Source organism: Trachurus japonicus, chromosome 16 (genome assembly GCF_045865225.1).
Source record: "Trachurus japonicus isolate A0001 chromosome 16, Traja_1.0".
Classification (NCBI taxonomy): domain Eukaryota; kingdom Metazoa; phylum Chordata; class Actinopteri; order Carangiformes; family Carangidae; genus Trachurus; species Trachurus japonicus.
This window is the reverse complement of record NC_140922.1, coordinates 10,319,010-10,343,213: the sequence shown is the minus strand read 5'-3', so window position 1 is coordinate 10,343,213 and position 24,204 is coordinate 10,319,010. Positions and strand designations below refer to the sequence as shown.

Here is a 24,204-nt window from a genome sequence, read left to right as displayed (position 1 = left end):
AGGAGCCACGCCGTCTCTCAACAACCCCATCTGACCATGCTTTTTTTTTTTTCCCTATCATTTTCAACCAGATCATAACAGCCAGAATTAGCTGTGCATCGTGCTGCACTCAGAGCTATCAGTGATCAAGGGAGATATGTGGCTGATTCAGAGCATGCAAAAAGACCAACTCTATCCATGTGTCTGTGGGTATGTGCGTGTGTGCTGATACACAGGATACATGGGGATCACTGAGGTTGTTGCGGCAGACATCTGTGCGTCTGTTTGACAAAAATGAGAGGACGACCTGCAGACCAAGCAGACTGTCAAAGAGACAAAGAGATATATAGACCGAGAGTGAAATAGAGAAGGAGACACACTGAGAGAATCCAAGAGATGCAGAGGGGAAGAGACAGTCAATGTGGACCGCTGCCCGCAGGGAGCAGACATCCAGAGCTCGGTGCTGACAAACTGACAGCCACCGCTGGGCTCCAGGGCAGAGCTGTCCCTGGCATTATCATGCAGACAGGATTCCCTGGCCTAACAAGGCAAAACCTGCAACGCCAATGGAGGAACATGCAAACTGTTTGCAAAAAACAAATCGGTAGTTATACTGCAGAATGGACATATCATGTTCTATAAGATTTATTGAAGAGAGACAGATCTTTGTTCCCGGTTGAGAAATATGGGATATATTTAGATCCTACGCTTCAGTCCAAGTAGTTTGTAAAAAATAATAATAAATAAACTACGAAATAAGTTGTGATTTCAAAATGTTAAACTGGCCCCTGTGAGGGTTTTATAAATATCTATTACATTACATTATTGGATTGCTATTACTGATGCATTAATATGGATGCTAAAAAACTGCAGCTTAGCTTACTGAGGTTGCTAACCTTGATTTGAACTGAGTTACAGTTTACTCCATAACTCATCAAACTTGATGACATCATATGTTTTGTACATGAAATCCACATTTGAGAAGTAGCAGGTATAAGTATGAAGTATCTCAAACTGCGCCAAAGTAAAGGATTTGAGTTCTAATTAGTGCCAATGTCCCATTAGTTCTTCTATTATAAAATAGAGACAAAAAAACAGGGGGCTACTCACACAGAAAACACTTAATTTGGTCAGTTTCCCATTTGAGGGAAAATAAAGTCTTGTATAAACTGTTCTTCTGCACACAGTTTATTTAAAGTGCTTTATATAATTAAATGTTACCAGTTTTAATGTTGTTGTTATGATGACTGTCTTGTTTTTAGATTTGTGCACATGATACTGGTGCAGATGTGTGATATACAGCTGTGTTTTTGACATGACAGCACATAGAAATGAAACTAGTAGAGAATTTTTCAATCCTTGTGTGCACTTTAAACCACTGAGTCCATGTGAATGATCAAAACAAAGTGACCACGATACTGATTCTGAGAAAAGCGCTGCAGCCATACTCTGAGTCAAGATATCTCTCTTTCTCTGTGTCTCTCTCTCCCTCTCTCTCTCTCTCTCTCTCATCGCTTGAATAATTCAGTCTCTCCAGAAAACGTTGGATAGGAATGACGGAGGCAGAGGAGAGATGAAGAGGAGGCCAGATAAGGAGGGAGTGAGGACATGACGGAGGCGAGATGCTCATTCCTTCTTTGTCTTCAATGTAATTCTCTACATTTTTGACATTCATAACCCTCCATTGCTTAAATAACTTATTTTCACAACAGTGTAACTGTGATGCAGTAATTGCCATTACAAACAATTAGTTCCTCTTGTTTTATAGCTTCTCTGCGGAAAATGCAATTACAAGCACGTCTCTAATTCCATTTATTTTACTAATGATTTTTTTTGTTGCTATTTTTGTGTGTACCTGTCCCCTTCCCATCCCCTATTCCTCACACTCATCTTCTCAGACTCTCACTTGCTGTTTATGTCTGCCCATCCTCTTTATTCATCCTCCTTCCCCCTCTCTCAACACTGTTGGCACTAAAACTGTCATATGGGAATGAATGTTAAGTAGTTCTGTGTGCCAGGCCGCCACTACCAACACCCATGAGTGCACATGCACACGCTCACATGAGAACACACATACACATACCGTATACACACACACACACGGACACAAACATAGACACACAAGTCCCTGACCTCTCTTATCTGGTCTCCTTTCGTCCCTTACTGATTAACACCAGACACACACTTCTGGACGTTTTAATTAGAGCAGAAAGCAAGTCACACACACACACACACACACTCCCTCTCACACACACACACACACACACACACACTTGCAGAGTATCAAGCGGCTGTTCTCTCATGCTCACAGCGTCTTTAGACAATCTCAGATCTGTCCTTTCGTTCCGACCATAATGCCTCTAATTGTTTTTATCTAATTGGCTGTAGGCTTTTCTCCTGTCTGCCGACTTTGTAACCCAGCAAATCTCTCTGTCCTGAGACAGGTCTGCTGCTCTCAGGGTTCATGAGGAAAAGTCACAGTGAGTCAACGTGTGATCTTGATCTGTAACTGATGCTGGGTTTGTCACAGGCTCCTCTCGGGGAAACATTTGACCCATGTATGAATCTCGTCATACCAGGAAAACTTTTCTCATGTGTCATCTGCTGAGTATGCAGCCTATCATACATTAATATGGTATATAGATGAGAGGTAATAAGCTGGTCCTTTTTGAATATACGGATGAACAGGGTTTATATTTTAAGACGGACTGATTCATGGTACTACACAAAAAAGTGACAGAAAAAACTTTTTTTTTAAAAAGATGTTGCAAGAGAAGTTTATTGTAGAAGGGGCAATTAGAGTAGCTAAACTGTAGCTACTTGCCCCTTTATCATTTTCACAAAAAATAAACTACGAGTTAATGAGGCTATGTACACAGACGGTGGGATGCCTCCCACTGACCCAAATCACCTGAATATCACAGTCTGAGATTTAGAGTGTGTAATACAAGGGTTGGACAACGGAGGTAAACCTACAGTATTGAAGAAACATTGATAATTCAAGGATAATTATATTTAGTATGAAGAAATTTGAATTGTCACCATTTACATTTTTACAGTAAGCGACAACTAATGAGAACTAATGATTAATTGTTCTGTCTTCAAAATGTCAGAAAATACAAATACAATCTTGTTACAATTTCAAACACTTACCTAAGTGATGTATTCAAAAAGCTTATTTAACTCCATGAACAGTTCAAACTATGGTTTATTATCCAATTTAACAAAGAACTGAACTGCAGCTGGCTTGACAAATGGCTCAAAAATAAGTCAGTAAGCTAGCCCATGAATCATCTCACCACTGCAGATTACATTTATGTAAGGCAAAAATAACTAATGGAAAATTCTGGTTGTCGTTGATGAAGAGGTTTTTGAGCTCCTTCAATGGTGATGTGTGAAGAGACATTGGCCATAAAAAAAAGAAAAGACAGCTGTAATAGATTGTCTGACCACTGGCAATTCACCAGGGCTAAGAGGCAGCAGGACGTATAAATCCCCATGAGCGGAGCCATCAGCAGCTCCTACAAAGTACATACATTTTGTGTAGATTTGCACAGGTACTTACTTCGCTGCTGCCCTGTCCTCCAGGTTCAATCATGTAGGTGTGATTGCCATCGAAAAACATCCCACTAAAAGAGAGAGAGAGGAAGCACAGGGAGAAACGGCATGAGAGCACATATGAATACTGGTCTTTGCTGTTTTATTCATCACTAACTGGAACAAGGCGTCTGAATTCAACTCCTCCTCAGCTATCAGCGTGATAGATTGGCCATTTCAGTGCTCGCCCAGGGGGGTTTATTGTATTACAGGAGCATGTGTCAGAATAATAACTGTTGAAGGTGCAGTTTTTGAGAAAATCCTCCACTCTTCTCGTTGCTGTGTTTGGCGTATGTGCAGTTTGGGAAGGATGGAGGATAATGTGAAACAAAAGGTCATCCAATCATTTTAGAGATTCCCCCCACACAGCGTAACTTAAAGGTCACTTAAGGATTTTATCTCTGGAGCAGTAACAAAGAGTTTGGACAGGTCGACCACAAGTAGCAGTGACTCAGACGTCCTTGAAAGGGGCGCATGTTGCAAAAAGTCTGTGAAAACCATTTATTGAAAAACATGACTCAAACATATGCTCTTAAAACTCACTCTCTCTCTCTCACACACACACACAGATATATCTTTTTAAACATTTTAAAAGTCCAATCAACTTCTCATTTGACAGTTGTTTCAAGGTCTTCTCGTCTCCGCCCGCTGGCCTGTGACCATGTGCATATGACCGGACATCATCCGTTAATTAACTTTATCTGAAGCTTTTAGGAGATTGGTCGGGTCAAACTGTGAAGTCAGGGAGGTAAACACTGCAGGTACTCTATCTTTTCTCTTCCAACTCTCTCTCTCAGCTTTTTCTCTGTGTCTTTCTGGCCTTCAACATCCACAATTCACCTTCAACACACTCGATATCCTGGTCCAACAATGCACTTACAGCAGATTACACAGAAACAGTGCCCCTTGTTGTATCGGCATGTAGCTGCATGTTGTATGAAACTCTCAATTGTAGATTTACCACATGTCAACAGAATAATGCTAAATTCCTCCACTATCTTGTGAACTATAAAGATCTGTTTTCCTAATCATCTTCTTACTATGATCAGTGGGAGCTTACATGAAAACGTTAAACATATTTTAAATTTAAATATATTTCATGTGAAAAAAATTGTGTATTGGTGTTTGAACCTGCATGTTTATTGATGGTAGTGATGGCTCATGAGGTGAGCACTGAGGTATTTAGTGAGTTTCAGCTCATTTCTTAGGTGTCCAGCCTGCAACTTTACTGCTTCGGTTCCCTCTCACCATTCACGCTGCACCACTTTTAGCTGCAAGAAAAGATCTAAAAACCCTGTGTACAGCACCACACATCAGACAGACACAGCAAACAAACCAGCAGGTGAACACAGTGGAGCATTAAGAGGCTAAATAGTCAGATATTTCTCTCACCAGTTGGCAGAGACCAAAAGCAGAGCTGAAATACAGCCAGTGTTGGACTTGGATTCACCAGATAGTCAGAGAAATGCAACTTCAGATGAATGATTATGTCTGCTGGTTGTGTAAGAAAGCAACTAGAAGGTTTGACATATCATCTTAATAAGGAATTATATGTCAGTGTTGGATTTCCAAGGTGTTTCTGCTTGCCCTATTGCCAACAAAACCAATTAATGCAGGTTTAGAGGAAGATTTAATAAGAAGTTTTGGGAGAAAGAAGCTACATAATTTTGCACTGGTGATAATGTTCAGAGGGTCCCTGATGAAGCCCACTGATCCTGTCCTGAATTAAGAGTAGATTTTACTGGAGTCTAATTTTTATTTGAATTTATGCACTTCTGGGGACCAGTGTGTTTCATCTGATTATTTCTTCATCAATGTCAGTGTTTCCATTTTAGTCAAGTGCTCAGAACTTGAATGTTGCTTTCAACAGGAACTCCAGGTCAATACTGAGCTGCCCATGTCCCATTTGATGGATGTAGCCGGGCACAAGCCCTCCATATACAGCTATAATAGGAGTATTGCATTGCAGAGCTAAGCTTGTTGTGTGTGTGTGTGTGTGTGTGTGTGTGTGTGTGTGTGTGTGTGTGTGTGTGTGTGTGTGTGTGTGTGTGTGTGTGTGTGAGCGAGCAACTTAAAGCGCGTGAGAAGACAAAGAAGAATGTATATTATGATAAACTGACTCAGCATGAGGGAAATAGTCTCTCCCTAATGTCTAACCCCTCGACACCACTATGCACTCCCTTAACTGCCTTCCTCTCTTTATCGCTCCTTCACCGATAGCCACACACACCCATGCACACACAGACACACACAACACATTATAGCTGTGTCTCTGCCTCCTTAATAACATAATCTTGTGAATTCCTTTTCATACTAACATGAAAATCCCTCAAATTAACACAAATACAAAAACCAATACAAACAATGACAATAAGAACGACAGCCACCCCATCACATACAGTACTGCACTGACATTTAGATTAACTAATAATAGCATTCAAACATTAGGGTTAGAGTCAACATTTGTCAGACACAGTGTTATGTCTTGTCCTACATACAAGACTGTAATGCTTGTGCAACACATTTACCTGCTTTGGGTTTGATGAATTTATGACCTACATTTTATTATTTTGTGTATGGCATTACATAATTTGCTGTGCTCGCAAAATCCAAACATGCAACCACAATCATATAAAATATGCAAACATTATTAAGAGCCTGAATTTAGTTTAGCTTGCTCAGAGTCAGGAAGTAGCTATCCGATTTCCCCTACTTGCCTTATTTAGCTGAAGTTATGTGACCATTCCTGATTGTTTGATTTATTTAGCTGGACATGTTGAAGCATGATGTGTTGGAACAAGCTTTAATATGGGATAATGGATCCAGAATCATTAAAGACGTTTTCAGAAGCAACTCCAAGGTAATAATAATTGGATAAAATGGAGTAACACTTACAACAAGGCGCAGATGTGAATGGAGTTATTCACTCTACAGTTACAGCAAAAGGCAACATCAAGTTTAGGTATTTCCACTTTACATTTTCAAGACTACTCACCTGTATCCCCTCAATTGTTAAATGTTTTAATCGAAAATCCACCTCACACCTACCCCTCTTCTTTCAGTATATTCAGTATAAAATGCAGAGTCATTACAACTAAAGGTGCATTAATACACAGTCCTGCAGGTCAAAACACTAACAAACGTAATGACTCACACCATGAATGAATGATAAAAACAGTCAGCAGTGGAGCTTTTTTCTTGCTTGTTTGCTAATATGATGCAAGTAATTCGGCTTTCTTTCCTTTTTCCAATTAATTCTAAGATGTATAAATAATTAATGTAGAGAAAACAGCAAGTGCAGAATGTATATGGTCAGAGGTTGCACCGGAGCAGATTTTTTTTTTGTCTTGGGTTCGCAGTTTTGGGAAAGTACAGTTTCCTTTCAGGAAATGTGTGTAAGCAACTTCAATATATGTGCATGTTTTATACTTAATTATTCATAGGCATCTTTTTTACGCAAGTACCGTAATATATTGTCCTAACGCAGTGACATTCACTCCCACTTTTGTCCTGCAGGATGCCCCCTCCTCTGCATCTATTTTCATCCAACACATACACAAGTTGCATATGCTAACTCATAACACACACACATATACAGTGTGGTATATCCACTCCTACCAGCAGGCCTCGTTTCTGACCCGTCTCTCTGACAGTCACAGGACAAGCACTGCTTTAGAGCAGAAAGGCTAAAAATAACAACACGGAGGAGAGGAGAGGAGAGGAGAGGAGAGGAGAGGAGAGGAGAGGAGAGGAGAGGAGAGGAGAGGAGAGGAGAGGAGAGCCTTTCTATGTGGATGATTATCTGTGTACTGAAAAATGCAGAGAGACAGAAGGGCTGCGCTAAAACTAATTACATTGACCCAATGGATAAATGGGAGCAAGGCCCAAGACCTGGACACAGAGAAACACACACACACAAGCACACAAGTAAAGTCACAAACACACAGCTGATATTTGTACTTACTGCAATCCATGACAAGTTGAAAGAGCCACAAAGGAGTGAGGGACATCTCTGACCTTCCCCTGGTAGTAGCAGTGCTCTGCTCCCTGCAGTGAACAACACACAAACACACACAGATTAAGATCATTCACATGGCTGCCTCTTCAAGTGTCTCATACTGTCGAACACTGAGGGAAATATTCCACTTGCAATCATTTCCATATTCCATTAGGAAATTAGCCAATCACTCAGAATTCATTTGCTAACACACAGAAACATACACACACACTGGTGACAGCGTGATCTGGTGTTGATATGTACATGCACTTTGTGTTTGTGTGGTATTCTACACAACGAGCTTAACCCATTCACATCCTACCATCTGTGTTAACTGCTCAATGACTTTTCTTTCCTCTTCCCAACTTCCTGACATTAGAAAGCCATAGCATTGCCCACACGTGAAATTATTTCCATCTCTATTACCACTGGCCGTCAACCACTCATTCTCTTCACTCGCTCTCCATCCGTCAATATGTGTGTGCAGTGAGTCTCCTCCTCTTTCTGCAAGCGTAAACACACATTTATTTTCTATAGACGTGTATGATGTCTAAGTGTCTAAGTGCTCTGCAGGTCGTCTCTTCCTGGTCCATTTCTCGCTGCCTAACAGCCATTAGGCAGGAAGCTGGTCTCCCTCAGGAAACATAGCTTTTATCAGAGGATCAATTTCTGCTCCTGTCTAATGCTGTGCACAGTAACGCTGCTACGTCGTCCACTTTTACCTACAGTGCTCTCAGCGGATTTCATCCATGCTCATCTTATTGGTTTGTGTGAGAAGGCATGTTTGTGTTTGTTATTAAACCACATGGCCAAAAGCACGAGGAAACTGACTTACGGACATTATAATGCCACTTTAAAAGCCTCTTTGCCTGGGAAGGCTTTCCACGGGACTTTGGAGCCCAGCTGCTGGAATTTTCTCCCACTCAATCACAACAGAATTAGTGAGGTTGAGTGCTGATGTTGGGCGATAAGACCTGGGAGTCAGTCCCTGTTACAACTCATCCTGAAGGTGCTCAGATCAGGGCTCTGTGCAGCCCAATCAAGTGCTACCACTCTACACTGGGATTTTTCTTTTTCTCTGTAGCTTTGAACATGAAGGGGTTATGTCATACTGAAAAGACATATTCCCAAACTGTTAGCTTAGCAGAAAGACTGGAAAGAGGAATATGTCGAAAAGTAACAAAATCCACCTTGCATCCACAACATTAGATCATTAATTCTGATGAATATATTATATAATATATGACATCTCTTTCTGGAACCAGTGACATGTTAATTAATGAGGTGGTGTATGGATTTTGACTCTAATGGACAGAACTAAATTAGCTGTTTCTCTCAGTTTCTATTCTTTATGGTATGCTAAGAGAAGCTAGGCATGTGGCTGTAGCATCATATTTACCATACAAACATTAAAGCAGAAGTAAGCGGAATGTTTGTGTTAATATAAGTCTTAACCCTTGTGTTATGTTCACATTTTGGACCCTTTGGAACTGTTCGGGTCAAATTGACCCGGAACATTATTGTTGGTTTTAAAAGAAATATAGAACTAAATATTTACATAAAAAAACTCCAACATATATTTTCTTTATCTCAGTTCCAAACAATATAGATAACATACATGAATCATGTTTGCAATTAATCTCTGCTAGATCACATTTAACAATGGAAGTGTCATTCGTTTTTTGTGATAAAGTTATAATGTATGTAAAAAATCCACTATAGTAAAGCCTTGGGGTGTTTGTGTGTGTCTGTGTCCATGTAAGTTTGTGTGTGTCTCTGTGTCTGTGCGTGTGTGTGTGTCTGTGTCCATGTGTGTGTCTCTGTGTGTGCGTGTTTGTGTGTCTGTGTCTGTAAGTGTGTGTGTGTCTGTGTCCATATAAGTGTGTGTGTTTGTGTGTCTGTGTGTGTCTATGTCCATGTAAGTGTGTGTGTGTGTGTGTGTGTGTGTCTCTGTGTGTGTGTGCGTGTTTGTGTGTGTCTGTGTCCATGTAAGTGTGTGTGTGTGTGTCTCTGTGTGTGCTTGCGTGTGTGTGTTTGTGTCCATGTAAGTAAGTGTGTGTGTGTGTGTGTCTCTGTGTGTGTGTGTGTGCGTGTGTTTGTGTGTCTGTGTCCATGTAAGTGTGTGTGTGTGTCTCTGTGTGTCTGTGCGTGCGTTTGTGTGTCTGTGTCCATGTAAGTGTGTGTGTCTCTGTGTGTCTGTGTGTGTGTCCATGTAAGTGTGTGTTTGTGTGTGTCTGTGTCCATGTAAGTGTGTGTGTGTCTCTGTGCATGTGTGTGTGTCCATGTAAGTATGTGTGTGTGTGTCTCTGTGTGTGTTTGTGTGTGTCTGTGTCCATGTAAGTGTGTGCGTGTGTCTCTGTGTGTGCTTGCATGTGTGTGTGTGTCTGCGTCCATGTAAGTGTGTGTGTGTGTGTGTGTGTCTGCGTCCATGTAAGTGTGTGTGTGTGTGTCTGCCTGTCTGTCAGTCAATGTATTTCATCCGGGTCAAATTGACCCGAACATCCTATGAAGGACATAAATGCGTAGGGGTATTGTAGCATATCATGTCAATATTTTTTTTTTCTTTCACACGTTCTTCACATAAAATAAGCCAAGGCCATGGATTTTCAGGACGAAAAGTCGTATCCTTGTATATTTTTTCTTTTAGTAAAAATTTGAAACGGGTCAATTTGACCCGAACACCACATAAGGGTTAAATAACAGCAATCACTTATATAGAGTGTTTGGTCTGAAACACGGGTCTGTCAGTCACTCTGCTCTGCTGTAAGCCGAGGAGAAAACTTTCCTTGTATCCTACAACCTTTATCCAATGAGGAGAGAAAACGGCATAAAGGGGCGGTCCTCTCTGTGTGTGCAGCCAAAGGATGCGCGTGAATGTGGTGACGTAGGGGCGAGGGCGGGGGCTGCTAACTCCATCGGCTGACTAGAAGTTAGCCAAAACGACCGGATCGCTTACTTCTGCTTTAACATTAACATTTCCCTTAAGTGGGATTAAAGAGTTGCACCAAAATCAGAGAAAAGATCAAATAACACACATTTATATGGAAAAGTGAGGTTAATACTTTTGTCCACATTTATACTAACTTTTAAGTGATGCAAATAAAATTAAACGCCATTTGATTAAAGAGCTATTTCAGGTTTGATTAATTAAGGAAAATATAACGATACGAATAATCCACTTGTCAGATGAGGGGCTAAAACTTTCAACTGTACCTCTCTCTCTTTATCTGAGGTTGTGTATGTGTGTGGAGAACACATCTGCATAAAGTCAATGATTGAATTGCAGAATTAAAACTCCATCAGCAGTTGCTGAGATTGCTTTGTTGTTTTGTTATGGTTCTCAGGTTCCCAGCTCTCCATCATTCCCAATTAAGTCACTCTTAGCTATTATTTCTAAATCTGATTCTACGAAAGAGACGTGACACGCTCTAATCTCCCTCTCTCTGTCTCTGGGTTTTCACTATATCATATCACATCCCAGACAACCAGAACATCAGCGTGTTGTTGGTAAAATAATTAATATACTAACAGAGAGACATAATGTCTGACTGCTATAGGTACATAAAGGGAGCTACAGGTGAAGAGAGAGGCTGAATAAAGCGAGGTAGAGCGAGAGTGAAACACAGAGCTGTAGAGGGTGAGGGAGAGAGAGAGGCTATTTATAAGTTGTGCTGTGCTCCACTATCCCAGCGTCTCTCCTCCTGCTGTCGCCCTGAACCTTCTGCTCCACTTCTCAGCAAAGCAAGAAAGCACCCAAGACCAGGACTGTGGGTACATCCTCAGTGCGTGTGTGTGTGCGCCTGGGTGTTTGTTGCTAATCTGGTCTGATCTGTGATCTCCTTAGACCCATATAAGAGTAATTAATCATCTAATCTGGACAAAACAAAGCACAATGAAAGGGTTGAGGTCAGGCACTTGGTAAACAAGTAGGACACTCTGCCCTCTGTGAAAGTCTATGAAAGTTTCAGCACCACAATTAAACTGTGTATAGGACTAAGCCACACAAAACTTACACTTCAACTTTAAACACTATACTTTATTATTTATAAGACAAATAACTGGAGTTTAAGTAAACATTGTATTGATGTCATGCTAGATGCACCACTTAAAGGATTTATTCAGGCCATCCCTATTTATTATTAATGTATTATAAAGATGTTTGTCAGCAATTTGAGGGGTTTTTGTCATACTGAAGATATCCTTTCATAATATCCCTGGATGCATCAGGTCACTGGGAGCAAGGCTGCAGAACTGCAACACAGCAGGATGGGAGTTTCCACATTAAGGTCAAGAGTCTCAGTCTATTAAAAAACACTTAAAGTACTCTACATAAAACCCAATTATTATCACGAGTGTCTTTCAGGGACATCATTTATTTAGTATAGAAAGTTTAGAAAGGGTATAGTTTGTCTATACCCTTTCTAAATTCACTCTCACTTGTTAATTGTGCATATCTGTTTATTATCTGTTTAAATTGACTGTTGCTAATCCAGCATATTTACATTGATGTAATTGTAATGTCAGCGCTGATTAATATGCATTGGTCCCTGCATATAAACTAATAATCACAAGAAAAAGGTAGATCAATGAAGTGTCATCACACTCATCACTTCCTGTGAGTATATAGTCGGACAGCATCATGTTATCTTCAGATGAATGGTGCATTGTTCAAAGGCCTAATGAGGATTTAGGATTTTCCTTACATACCTTGCAATAAATCCAAACTCTGCAAAGGAAGATGGAGCTGCTATCTGTATGTACTACCTCTACTGTACCAACTGTGTGCTCCAGGAGCAGTGAGAGGTCTGCAGTCGACCTGTCAGCACAGCAGCTGTGTTATGACGGCTGGCATTTTGACCTCTCCAGTAAGCAGAGTTACAAACAGGGGCTTGTCTCATATTAACCTTTCTCAACAGCAGCCATTAATAAAAGAGGCAAATAAGCTCTTATTCTCTGCACTATTTTTTAAAAAAAAGGGACCACAATGGTAGAAGTAGCAGACAGAGTACATCCTGGATCGTCTTCTGTGTGTTGAATTAAAGACTGCTTTATAATAAGCTTCATAATTACAAATGGCCATATCATACAATTTGTGGTGTAATAATAATTTGGCTCATTCTCTGTAAAGTGTCTAATATTCAACTAATCTGCTTCTTAGCTGAATAAATCCTGACCATTATATTAATCCTCCCACTTATGTGATGTAAGACGACGCCTGAGTGGGTGTCCTGTGACTGAAGTCCAGATTTTAGAGGATTATCACAGCAATCTTAATCTCATGTTAACTAACTAACGTCAGCTCAATCCACACTGCCACTGAAATCTGATGGATGAGGACTGGGTGGTTGGATGGGCTGTTTGCAAACTGACTCAGTGATTAAGCAATGAAAGGCTGAGGGAGGGAGAAGAACCTGCAGCAGGGTCCACACTAGGAAACTGCACAAGTCCAACACACAGTTGAGAAAAAAATCTTCACTTGAGATGAATCAGCCCCTCTCCTATTTTTGGAGTCTGGTAAACACACACATGGTGTACTGTATAAGCTATGAGACATCTGTATCTCTAGCCTTGCCAAACTGAATCATGCTTATTATACATCTGGTGTACACACTCTCTATCTGGGTGTGTTTTACCAAAAATTATATAAGGGCTCTTGATTTGTCAATTCTACCTGCACTGCGATCAAACCTCACTGTGACGATAAGACTTGACAGCAGCAACCACAAAATGTATCTTTGTCATGAAATAACTCATTGACATGTTATCTCCGTATACAAACTTTCTGTGGTGAACAATTGCCTATTTGTTGTCTCGTTTCTTACTGCAAGCATCTGCCAGCTGTGATAGCAGTGACATTCAAAACATGATCTGAACTGCAGTCCAGTGACGATTCTCTGAGGATTTGAGCAACTCTTGATATAAAAGTATTGATAACAGTCACTGTAAGAATGTGCACGACCTCTGCCGACTGTATTTAGACCCAGGTTCCATAAAACAGTGTGGCTTGTATTTTAATTGCAAATAACGTGTGTGAGCATAAGCAGAGATGACTTTTAGGATCTTACATTGGTGATGACAGCCTTTCCTTTTTCCGATAAATGTCTCTCCACGTACCCCGAAGACAGCAGATCACTGGGAACAGTGAGGAAAGAAGAAAGAGAATTAAAGTTAGAAAATGTGTACTTTTCATTCAAGTGTCACTCAGTTATTCAAGTACGCTAGTATTTTACAGGATAATTGTATTCTGTCCTGACAGTGCAGAGAGCTTCAGAGCATCAGCTCAGCTAATTATGACCAGTGTACAGGGACAAGGCTATTTCCTGCACACAAACTCACACAAACACAATTATACAAACACAGCCTTCTAGCAAATGACTGGTGTGTGTTTCTATTAGAGCAACAAAGGACAGGTGAAGGTCAGTAAGCAGTAAAATAAGCAAGGCACGCAGAATAGGAGAATGAAAGAAGGGAAACAAATTGAGAGAGTAAGGAAGTGAAAGAATGGTCTAAATCAGAGAAAAATCAGTCTGTGTTTGCTTTCTCAGCAGAGCTGGACCCAAGAATCCCAACGGAGGTTCGCACAGTAGGCCCAACATGAGACAGAGATGTATGAGCTTTAGTTTACACACACACAGAATAATGCGGCACATGAATGGGGATTTGTCACTTGCTCAGCCTGTTTTTGAATATAATACAGTTGAAAGTTGTAGCCTGTTATGTGTGTGACTCACACACATGTACAGACAGGCACACATTCGCTTATACATGAACACAAAGAGGTATGGGAGTAAGGTTTTATTTATTTAAATACACAGAACATTCAGGAGTGCCAGAGTCAACAGCCATACAAACAAACAAACTCTCTCTCTCTCTCTCTCTCACACACACACACACACACACAGCAAATGCCAAGAACAAACACAGCCAACCTTGCACCAGCAGCGAGCAGGATAAAAGTCAGAGAGCACAATCAGCCCAACAAGACTGTACCCATCAGTTGAAATTGAGTGGATTTGCTGAATCAGGGGCAGAGAATCACCAGCGCGACCGTTGTGTTTATCAGTCAGAGAACAGGAGTTGACAAAAAAAAATGCAACCAAAACAGTATGCATGCAGTATCTGAGCAGCCCACTGACTGCACTGAACCAGAGAAAGTCATCAGTCAACTCTGGCTTGCTGTCACTGGCCAGACATCGACAACAGACAAGTAGGAGGGATGAAGTTTCACCTTGTTCACTCAAACGAACAAGCCAGCCTCTTCCTCAGTGTCACATTAACAGATTTGGGGGATCAGTGAAGGAAAGAAAATGTGAGTGAAATGATGTGTGATGTAAATACAAAACTTACACACTGGTCTGTATGCTAAGCAAATGTTGGCACCTGCTTCATATTTACTCTACAACATGACTATGGTATCAATCCTGCCTACTCTTACTCAGCATAAAGCAAACTTGGGTATTTCACAAACCTTAACCCAGATTTAAGTGTTATTTTGTGTGTTTGTTCATTTGAGCAAATCTTGATGTATAATTTTGACATTGCTGCTTAAAGACCTGAGTTCAGTTTCTAAGTATTAATAGCTGTATTTCTACATCCACCTTTCGAAAACAGTGATACCTTTTACAAAAGGACAGACTGCTGTGTTGAAAGCAGAGAAAAATCACAACCTGCAATGAGCCATAATAAGACGAGTGACAAGAAATTATTCAACCGAGCTTTCCTTCAGGAGGCAAAAGTTTTCCAAAGATGATATAACATATATAATTCGAGTGAAACGCCTGACATCAACGTGCACCCCCCCACACACACACACACACACCGACCGGAGGAAAGAGGCCGCTTTCAAAGATGACTAATGGGCAGTTTGCTATGGCAATAAAAAACATGTAGAAAAGTGGAGAGATAGAGAGCAGTAAAATGGAAAGAGGGAGAGAACGGCCGTCAAGGGGGGGATGATGAGGAAGAAGAAGGGAAAGAGCAGTGAACGATAAAGAGTGGCAGGAAGGTGTGAATACAAAGCTCAGGGCCCCTAACAGATCTCACATCATGCACCGCAATGGAGCTCTCCATCCTGGAACCCCCCCCCCCCCTCCAATGTCTTAACAGGCAACCCCCCGTTAAACACACTTCACATCCTCTCACAGGATCACACAACAAACACGTCACCTCAGACTGTCGACGATATTGTGCAAATTAAAACATTTCGCGAGAGACAGGTTACATTTTATCAACATTTTCCATCAAAAGAATCTGCATCAAAACATTCACGCTCCTGTAATGAAGACGTCGTATTGTGTGCGACTATTCCCTGGGTCACAGGCGTGCTCTGTTAGCCTTTGTTCTGCTGGGATGTGTGTTTAAGATTCAGTGCCTGTGATCTTTATCCGGCCCCTCGCTGCGCACAGACGGGGGGGGAGCAAGCGAAGAGCATACTGAGGCAGCAAGGCAGACACATGGGCTTCTAATGGAGGACGCTGATAACAGATTTCAGCTTTAATTGTTACAGGATTTAAATAATTTATTTGACAAAGACGCAAACTCAGCCTCGACCCCAACCCCCACACTGACACACACACACACACACTGTATAAAGACCTCCCCACCGGCACATATTGTACAGCCTCTCTTCCTGTTAACATGCGTACACATGTGTATAAACGTAAGCAGCCTCTTTGAGGCTTCACTCTGATATGCATACAAACAAAAAGTACATAAACATAAAGGCTTATGCTCATGCACTGACGTTTATATGCGATTTATCTCCCGGAGGATGTAAACATGGAAAACTTTCAGCATAAACGACGATCAGTGGAAGCTGTTGTGTAAAAATGAAGAAAAGAGAGATGAGGAAAATAGAATTATCACAACATTCAAGATGTGGCGTAACAGATTTCTGTCGGCACAAGTGGTCCATCTCATGTCAGACATGTTTTGGTGGCATCTGGCACTTCTCTGCATACCAGATGTGAGGCTGGGGAAAAAAAGGACGGAGCAATTTTCTGACTCAATCAGTGTCTGTCTCTCATTCTCTCAGATCATTTCATTTTTTTTAAATACTCAGCTTATCCCATACTGCACTGGCGTTTTCTAGGCCCCCCTCCGTTGCTGTGGCAACATGTGTTTGAGAGATAGCGTCCAGCTGTCAATCAACCCTGGAGGAGATCTCGGAGGTGGATGCACAGACGCTCGACTTTCAGCTCGCAACATTTCATAGGCAGACCTTACCATTTACATAGCAATTGCATTTTGCTTTCTCTACACTTAAATGTCAGTCAGCACACACACACACACACACACACACACACGTGTGCACACACAAGGAAACTAGAGATGCTGCTTTAGCTGGGAAAATGCTCTACTGAAAAGCCTTATTCAAGTTTTTAAGTGGATCTTCAGGAGGTAAAAACTGACTGAAACACTGAGAACCCCTGAGTGCACTGAGTCCATCTGGCTGTCACACACATCAAACTGCATCCTTCCTTTAAAGCATTTTGTTGTGAGTTGCTCTGGGCGAAGACATCTGCTGTGACAACCCAGTTTGATTTCCTGAGGTGAATCATGCACACACACACACACACACGCATAAAGTAAGTTTGCATGTGGTCTAAAATTCTTCTCACGATCTGTGTCGCCAAGCACTGGGATGAAAAAGAGCACAATAGCACTAGATTGGCAAGACTAATGTTTGTGTGTGTATGTGTTGTAAGTTTATTGGCACAAATGTTGGGGTAGCAGCTTTTCATTGCTTTCTCACAGCCTTTTCAAATACTCCTCTTAATACACTCAACATCCCAAAAGACACAAACAAAAGTAGAAACTCAAAACAAAAACAAAAGGAGCATCAGCATTAATGAGATGCAGCCATACATTCAGACACATCTGCACACGGACACTGCAGTCATCAAATGGACTTCTGCTCCATATATGGATTTGCCATTTAACCCAGTAATAAAAGGGCACAGCCACACAACAGACTGAACATGTGCTGTGTCAGGCATCCGTAATGAGGATGGTGGTGGTGTGTGTGTGTGTGTGTGTTGGGGGGGCGTGTGCTGAGGGGAAGAGAGGATCAAGGATAAGTGCATCAGAGAAAAGCATGGAGGGGTGCAGCAAGATGGAAAGGTGGATAAGAAAAATAAAAATGTGCAAAAGGGTTGAGAGAGAAAAAGAGAGGAGGGGTCGAGGAGATCTCTCTTTGGGAAAAGCTGCAGCTGCTCTCACCTGCCCACCACCCCCTTCTCGAGCCTCACCCTCCCTCCCACTGAGGCCTCATTAAAGGTCTCCAGGCTGTAATTCATTCACTCTCCAATCACTTATCAGGCATGCAATTCCACCAGCACGCACACTGGGATCCCTGCTCTTATTGCACAGGGAATACTGATGCTCACAAACAAGAAATACTGATGCTAATAGAAGAAAAACAGAGAATATTCCCGTTCTCTGCGGTCTTGAGTCCGTTATGCAGTTAGGCGTATAGATAGCACACAACATACAGGCCAAACAGAGTTGACTCCTGAATTATGCAGCGGGTGAAGATGTTGTTGCCACTAACGAGAACATGCAGATCTGTATCTGTGACAACCTGTGGCCTGTTATAGTATATAACTCCCCGCCATGTAAACAGCGTTAATAGAGACAGACCTTGGGAGCTCTACACACTTGGGACCATGCAGTCCTGACAGTGTCATTATTATGCTCAGCTGCTGACATTATTCACTTTCTTATGCCGTTAATTTTATGCTTATGTGTGTGTTTGTTCTCCAACTATCCACTGACGGCATCAGATTTGTGAGGTGTAAAATTTTGTTAAATGGTTAATCTCTTGTCAGCAAACCGTACTTTCGACAGATTTTTATTCAGCATGACAGAGGAAAAGGAGTAATCTATGAGAGACAATGGTCTTTACAGAGGCATTAGTATCTTTCCCTGCTGAGAGAACAACAGTCTTCCTCCTGTCCCAGTCTTCAGCGTGAGCCGTCTCCTGGATCTTTTTGTCTCCGTTAATCCTCAACGCTGAGTGAGACTGCTCGATAGAGGAGGGGGTGAACAGACGAAGGAATAAAGGAATATAAGGACATGGCAGAAAGGGTAGATTCACATTTTCAGCCATGCTAGTGGCTACCAGTGCATTTGTGGACACACAATGTCCTATATTATATTACGAGTATAACTAAATTAATAATAGACAATTGTTAATTTAATGAAAGTATAGCTGGAGCCTTGTTCCAACTGAAAGCTATAATCATAAGGAGTAAAGGTCTGAGGGCTCCAGAGGAACAACAACATGAACAGAGAGAGTCCACATAGCAAAAAAGTAAAACTAACAATTGTGTGTGTACTATAATGTGAAAATAATATTCACAATAATATTAACCAGAGTAATTATTTGACAATATGCCACCAAAATCACAGTAGCCAGTGTTATTAAATTATGTTCAGCTATTATTCAGTCTTAACACAACAGTGTTCATATGTTGAACAAATGTCTATAGAAGCTCCCTGTGTCTGGGTGACACATCTTTACTAACACGTCCTCAAACATAACACCCATTTAGATCTTGTTACTGTCACTGTTAACATCTGTGTGGTAGTTTGTTCTTCTAAATTAAGTCTGCTCACCTCCATAAAATTAATCTCTGTGCACCTTCCTGCATGCACACAGCACAGACTCAGCAAAACACACACTCACATCTTACATACTGAATACAGTCCCGTGTGTGACTCTGAGCCACTTAGCAAACACTGTAATATACAGTTTGTTAGCGCTGCATTATCTCATTAATATATGTACACACACATTATTTCCAATGTGATCATGAATGTATTGAGCTTTAGTGCATGTGTGATCAGACATACACAGATCAGATAGAGAAGCCCGGCCTGAAGCAAGAGAGAAAGAAGAAGAAAAGTAGGGAGAGGAGAGGAGAGGAGAGATATTTTTTCTTTTTATGGTTCTCTTACATACCTCCTTCAAGATGCACACACACTCTCCCTTCTTCCTACACTTACTCACCCACCCAGCTAGACTCAAGGGTGCATGAAGGACATCCACATCTCTCCGTCTGTCCTTTTCATCCTTAACTATTTCTCTCTCTCTCTCTTTCTCTCCCTCCCTCTTTCCCTCATACACGCACACACTCTTCTCTGTGTTTTTCTCATTAAGTCCACAGTAAATCAGATCACGCCTCTGTGCAATAAATTACAGACCTGGGAACAGAGGAGGAGAGATAGACAAGGAGGTAGAGAAGGAGGAGATGAGTGGAGTTGGGTTGTAGCAATGTCAGGATGCAGGGAGCGGGACACGGGTGGATGATAAATTAACTTGAATGGGACGTGAGAGAGAGCTAAATCATATACACGTGGCTATGTGGGGCTGAAAGCACATGTACGTACATACAAGTATCACACGCATAAATACAGCGACACACACACACACACACACGGTGCTGGTGGACACACACCAAACAGTATCTGCAGCTTTCACAGTCCAAGGGAGCCAGACACCCCCCCTACACACATTTTAGGCATCAAATGGCAAATGTCACAGACTTCACTCAAAGTCAGACAAAGTCATGGAGTCAACATGAGCATGACATCTGCAGACTGGCATTTTGAAGCACTTGTTTGTTCCTCAAGTGAACAAGACACTCATTCATTCAATCATTCATTCATTAGCCAGAAGAGACTGGAGCCACATTGTTGTGAGGTGACAGTGCACTGGTCCTTCCTGCCGCCCCATAAAAAAGATATTTTGGAAGTCTAGGCTTCATTCTTTCCACAAAGATATCAATAGATGTCTGCTATTTAGGCGAGTTAATAGCTTGGAAGAGTCAGAATGTCTCATGGCTGAATCATCAATCTAAACAATAAGGAGGCAACAAAACATCTGGTTCTTAAATAAGGGCTAAGCAGTGTTCATAAAAACATAAAGAGATAAGTAACTTACGACGCCTGAGGAAACTTTTCGTTAGAAACATCCACTCACAAAGCTACACAGCCACACACAAAACCTGAGCAATCAGCAGTTTGAATGAATTCAATTTTGTCACAATTTTTGAATTGGCACTGGCTCAGATTGGTACCTTTCACTTTAGCACCATGTGGAGTTTTTAACATCTCGTTTTTGTTTGTAAAATGGATATGTAAAACTCCACAGCACCTGGCTTCACTACCTCTCCCAGCAATATAGAAGCTAATGTGTCGAAAAAACATTTAAAAGCAAATCAGCTGATTTTCATGAATAACAATGACAGTAAACGTCACTTAACTCTACACATCTCACGTGTGTTGCTGAGTGTGGTGCAAAGTAATAGGGCAAAATGCTACGAGTTTGTGCAAAACCTAAAGTCAATGTAAAATCTGAAAACACAACAAGATAGTAATTTGGCTTCCTTTGTTTGCCCAATCCTTGTCATCTCTGTCCTCTTAAGTATTGATCCTCCTACTTTCCATCTGAGCTTCATTTCTTTCGATCCATTCTTGTTATCTCTAATTAAGACAACACTTTACATGCTTCTCCTGCAGCTGGGGCCCAATGAGACGACGCACAAAGACTCAGCGGCAGCATCTTTTCAGGGTTTACATCATATTGACAACTGCAGTGGTAGGAACAACCTACCTCTTTTCTCCACACACACACACACACACACACACACACACACACACACACACGCTCATGCACATACGCACCGACACATATGTACACATTCATCAAACTACTGAACCATGGGATGTTTGGTTAGCTTCCTTCCTAACATAAGCAGGTACTGTAGAGGGACTCCTATGAGTGCTCTATCCCCACCAGCCCCCTCCCCCGCTAACACTGCTGTCCACAATACACACACGCACACACACAAATGAATAATGCATTTAGCATTGCACGTAATTGACCCTATACATTAACATAAAGAATTTGTCTGTGTGCAGGGGAAGCCGACACAACAAAGCAGCAGAAATCATAACACACGTAGCGTCTGTTAAGTGTCATCGTCGGACATGAGAGAAGCCCTCCTCTCTTTATGCTGCTGCAGCCGTCGTAACACAAGACAGGTTATGAAACTCTCTCATCCCACTTGGATCTGCCCACCTGCTCTTCTCTCCTTCTGCACTCACACATTGTCATACATGCATAACCTACATGCTGTATGAATACAAAATCACAGACATGTCCACTCAGCCCACTTTTCTACACAGAACTCAACTCAGCTCAGCCAGGCTGCTATCACACGGCGAACCATCATTGTCATGAGCAGTGATTGAGATTTGTTGAGTATATATTTTAAATACAGGAGGATTTATATACATGAAGAAATTATACAGATTTTGTGATATTGTTTCACCTTTTCCTAACACTGTGAATAAGTAAACAACAAAGTTATCATATCGCATATACAGCATGAAGATTCTTTACCGGTTTAATCAACTCTTCTGTCTCAGTGCATGTGTGTGTGTGTGTACTTGACATAAGACATATGTACACAAGACTGCACAAGTTTCCTTCAAACCATATGATGGACAAGGGACGGAAACCATTACACACGTGCATGTGCGCGCTCTTCTTTAATCCTACAGCACCATCTATTATTCAGTGAAAGCAGGTGGGGTAAAGGGGTAGTAGGGGCAGGGCTGAATGGAGAGTGGGTGTGGAGGAAGGGGGCAATCAAGGGTGGGGAAATGTGTGTGTCTGTGTGAGAGAGAGTGGGTGTGTGTTGGGGTTGAGGATGATTAAAAAAAAAAAAAAAAAACAGGCAACCCCCCACCCGAGTGCACATTTTCAGCTCACTCTAGTCCCATGAATGGTAAATTGCAGGCAGAGTCTGAGGTGGAGGGGTAAGAGGAAGACAAAGGCAGTGAGGGGGAATAAAGACCCCATGACCTACCAACCCCCACCTGACTTCCTCTCTATAGACTGTCACACCTCAGATGGGTGGCTTGTACATATATCAGCAGTTACTGATGAAAGAGCTAACGACGGCAGCACACACATTTATATAGTTATTCTCAACACACACACTCATTTCTTTCAGTATCTTATCTAAACAAAATGTGCAAGTAGCCTACTGTTATAGCACACCAGCCTGTCATGGGTATACCCTGCCTCTTGCGCAGTGCATGCTGGTATTGACATCTTCCGTGACCCTGAATAGGATGTCCAGGTATGCATGGATGAATGAATGGATGGATGTGTTAAAGGTAGGAAAATATGAACACAAAAGGTGACTTTGCCATTTTAGTTAAGCATGTTAGCATGCTTCTCTAATTAGCACTCAACACAAAGCGGAGGCATTGACTCTGCACATATTTGGACATAAATCAAACTACTGAACAATGAGATGGAAAAATTCCATCTGATGATGGTGCAAGTTCAGGTGACCATGAATGTGTGCACTCAATTTCATGGCAATCCATCTGGTAGACTGGTACCAAAAAGTTTCAACCTATTGATGGCAATAGAAAAGTCAGGACCACCAAAGTCATTAGGATTCATCCTTTGGGGTAAATTGTGTGAAAAATGTCATGGCAATACATCGAATAGTCAGCACTGCCATCCACCATGTGCTTTGAATTCACAAGGAACTCACAATGACTTTATAACAAACCACCCACACTCCTACCCACAGTCTATAGCCAAACATTTCAACTTGAGGCAAAGACTCTGAAAGACTGCTTAAAGATGACAATAATTATAATGATATGTACTGTAGCAGTGGAGGCACAGCCAAATACTAGGGCCAAGAAAACACCTCTCGTTTGCTTGCGGCAACAATTAAACACGCAAAAATGCACAGCAGCAGAGTCACCCATTGATCAAAACGAGAGAACTAGGTTGTGTTAGTGGAAGCCAAAAAACAATGTCGGCCCATTCAGCTAAAATACCTCCCACTCCTGCACCCACACAAACACATCAACTGGGTTTATTCTGTCTGGGATGAAAGCCATCTGTAAACAAAATTGGTGTGGCTGTCAAGTCGGGGATCAGTTCACAGAGAGGAGTGAGGCTGAGGACGGTGAGGCGGTCAGAGGAGAGAGGAGGGCCACAGGAGATTTTTTACTCCTTCAGCCATAGAGGGGAACTTGAGATCTGACCCCAGGAGTGATGCAAAACTGGGACTTGGGAGAAGGCAGTAATGCAGTCCCCCTCAGAGTAACAACGTGTCAGCCAAAACAAAACATCCCAAATTATCATTTTTTGCCATCAATTTCAATCAACTATTCTTTCATAAGTGGGTTAGGCAGTAGAAATGATGAAAAATCAGCAAACAAAATCTAAAAATATTCATTATCAAACAAATAAAAGCAGCAAATCGTAAACAAAAAGCTGACACCAGGGAGTGTTTGATATATTTGTCTGAGAAATGATACATTTTTCAACAAAATAGTTGCTTTGTACTGGCTAAGATTTATTTTTTAAGAGCAAACAGATAAAATTCACACAGTACAATCCTCTGCTGCACTGATCCCGGTCTTTCGTTTTCATTCAGAGCCACACATGTCACTGTTGCCAAGAGCTGTCTGGTTAGAGGCCAATTCATTCTCTGGTAAGCTAAAAACTGGTTTTCACACCCATGTTTCCTTTCTTCTCATATTCAGATGGCCTTTCTCCACCACAACCAGAGAGGAGATTGCAGAAA

The 24,204-nt window shown here is 41.5% G+C and overlaps 1 protein-coding gene across 4 annotated transcripts in view; it reads right to left on the bottom strand.

The window, feature by feature from the left end:
* Positions 1-24,204, bottom strand: part of adam22 (ADAM metallopeptidase domain 22) — a 60,595-nt gene that overhangs the window by 30,728 nt on the left and 5,663 nt on the right. For all 4 annotated transcript variants that reach the window (XM_085801226.1, XM_085801228.1, XM_085801229.1 and 1 more), the window contains exons 4-6: positions 13,639-13,705; positions 7,541-7,623; positions 3,545-3,608 (exon numbers count right to left, since the gene is read on the bottom strand). In XM_085801226.1, coding sequence (XP_085657352.1) covers positions 3,545-3,608; positions 7,541-7,623; positions 13,639-13,705 — 214 coding nt within the window. The remainder of the gene's footprint in view (positions 1-3,544; positions 3,609-7,540; positions 7,624-13,638; positions 13,706-24,204) is intronic.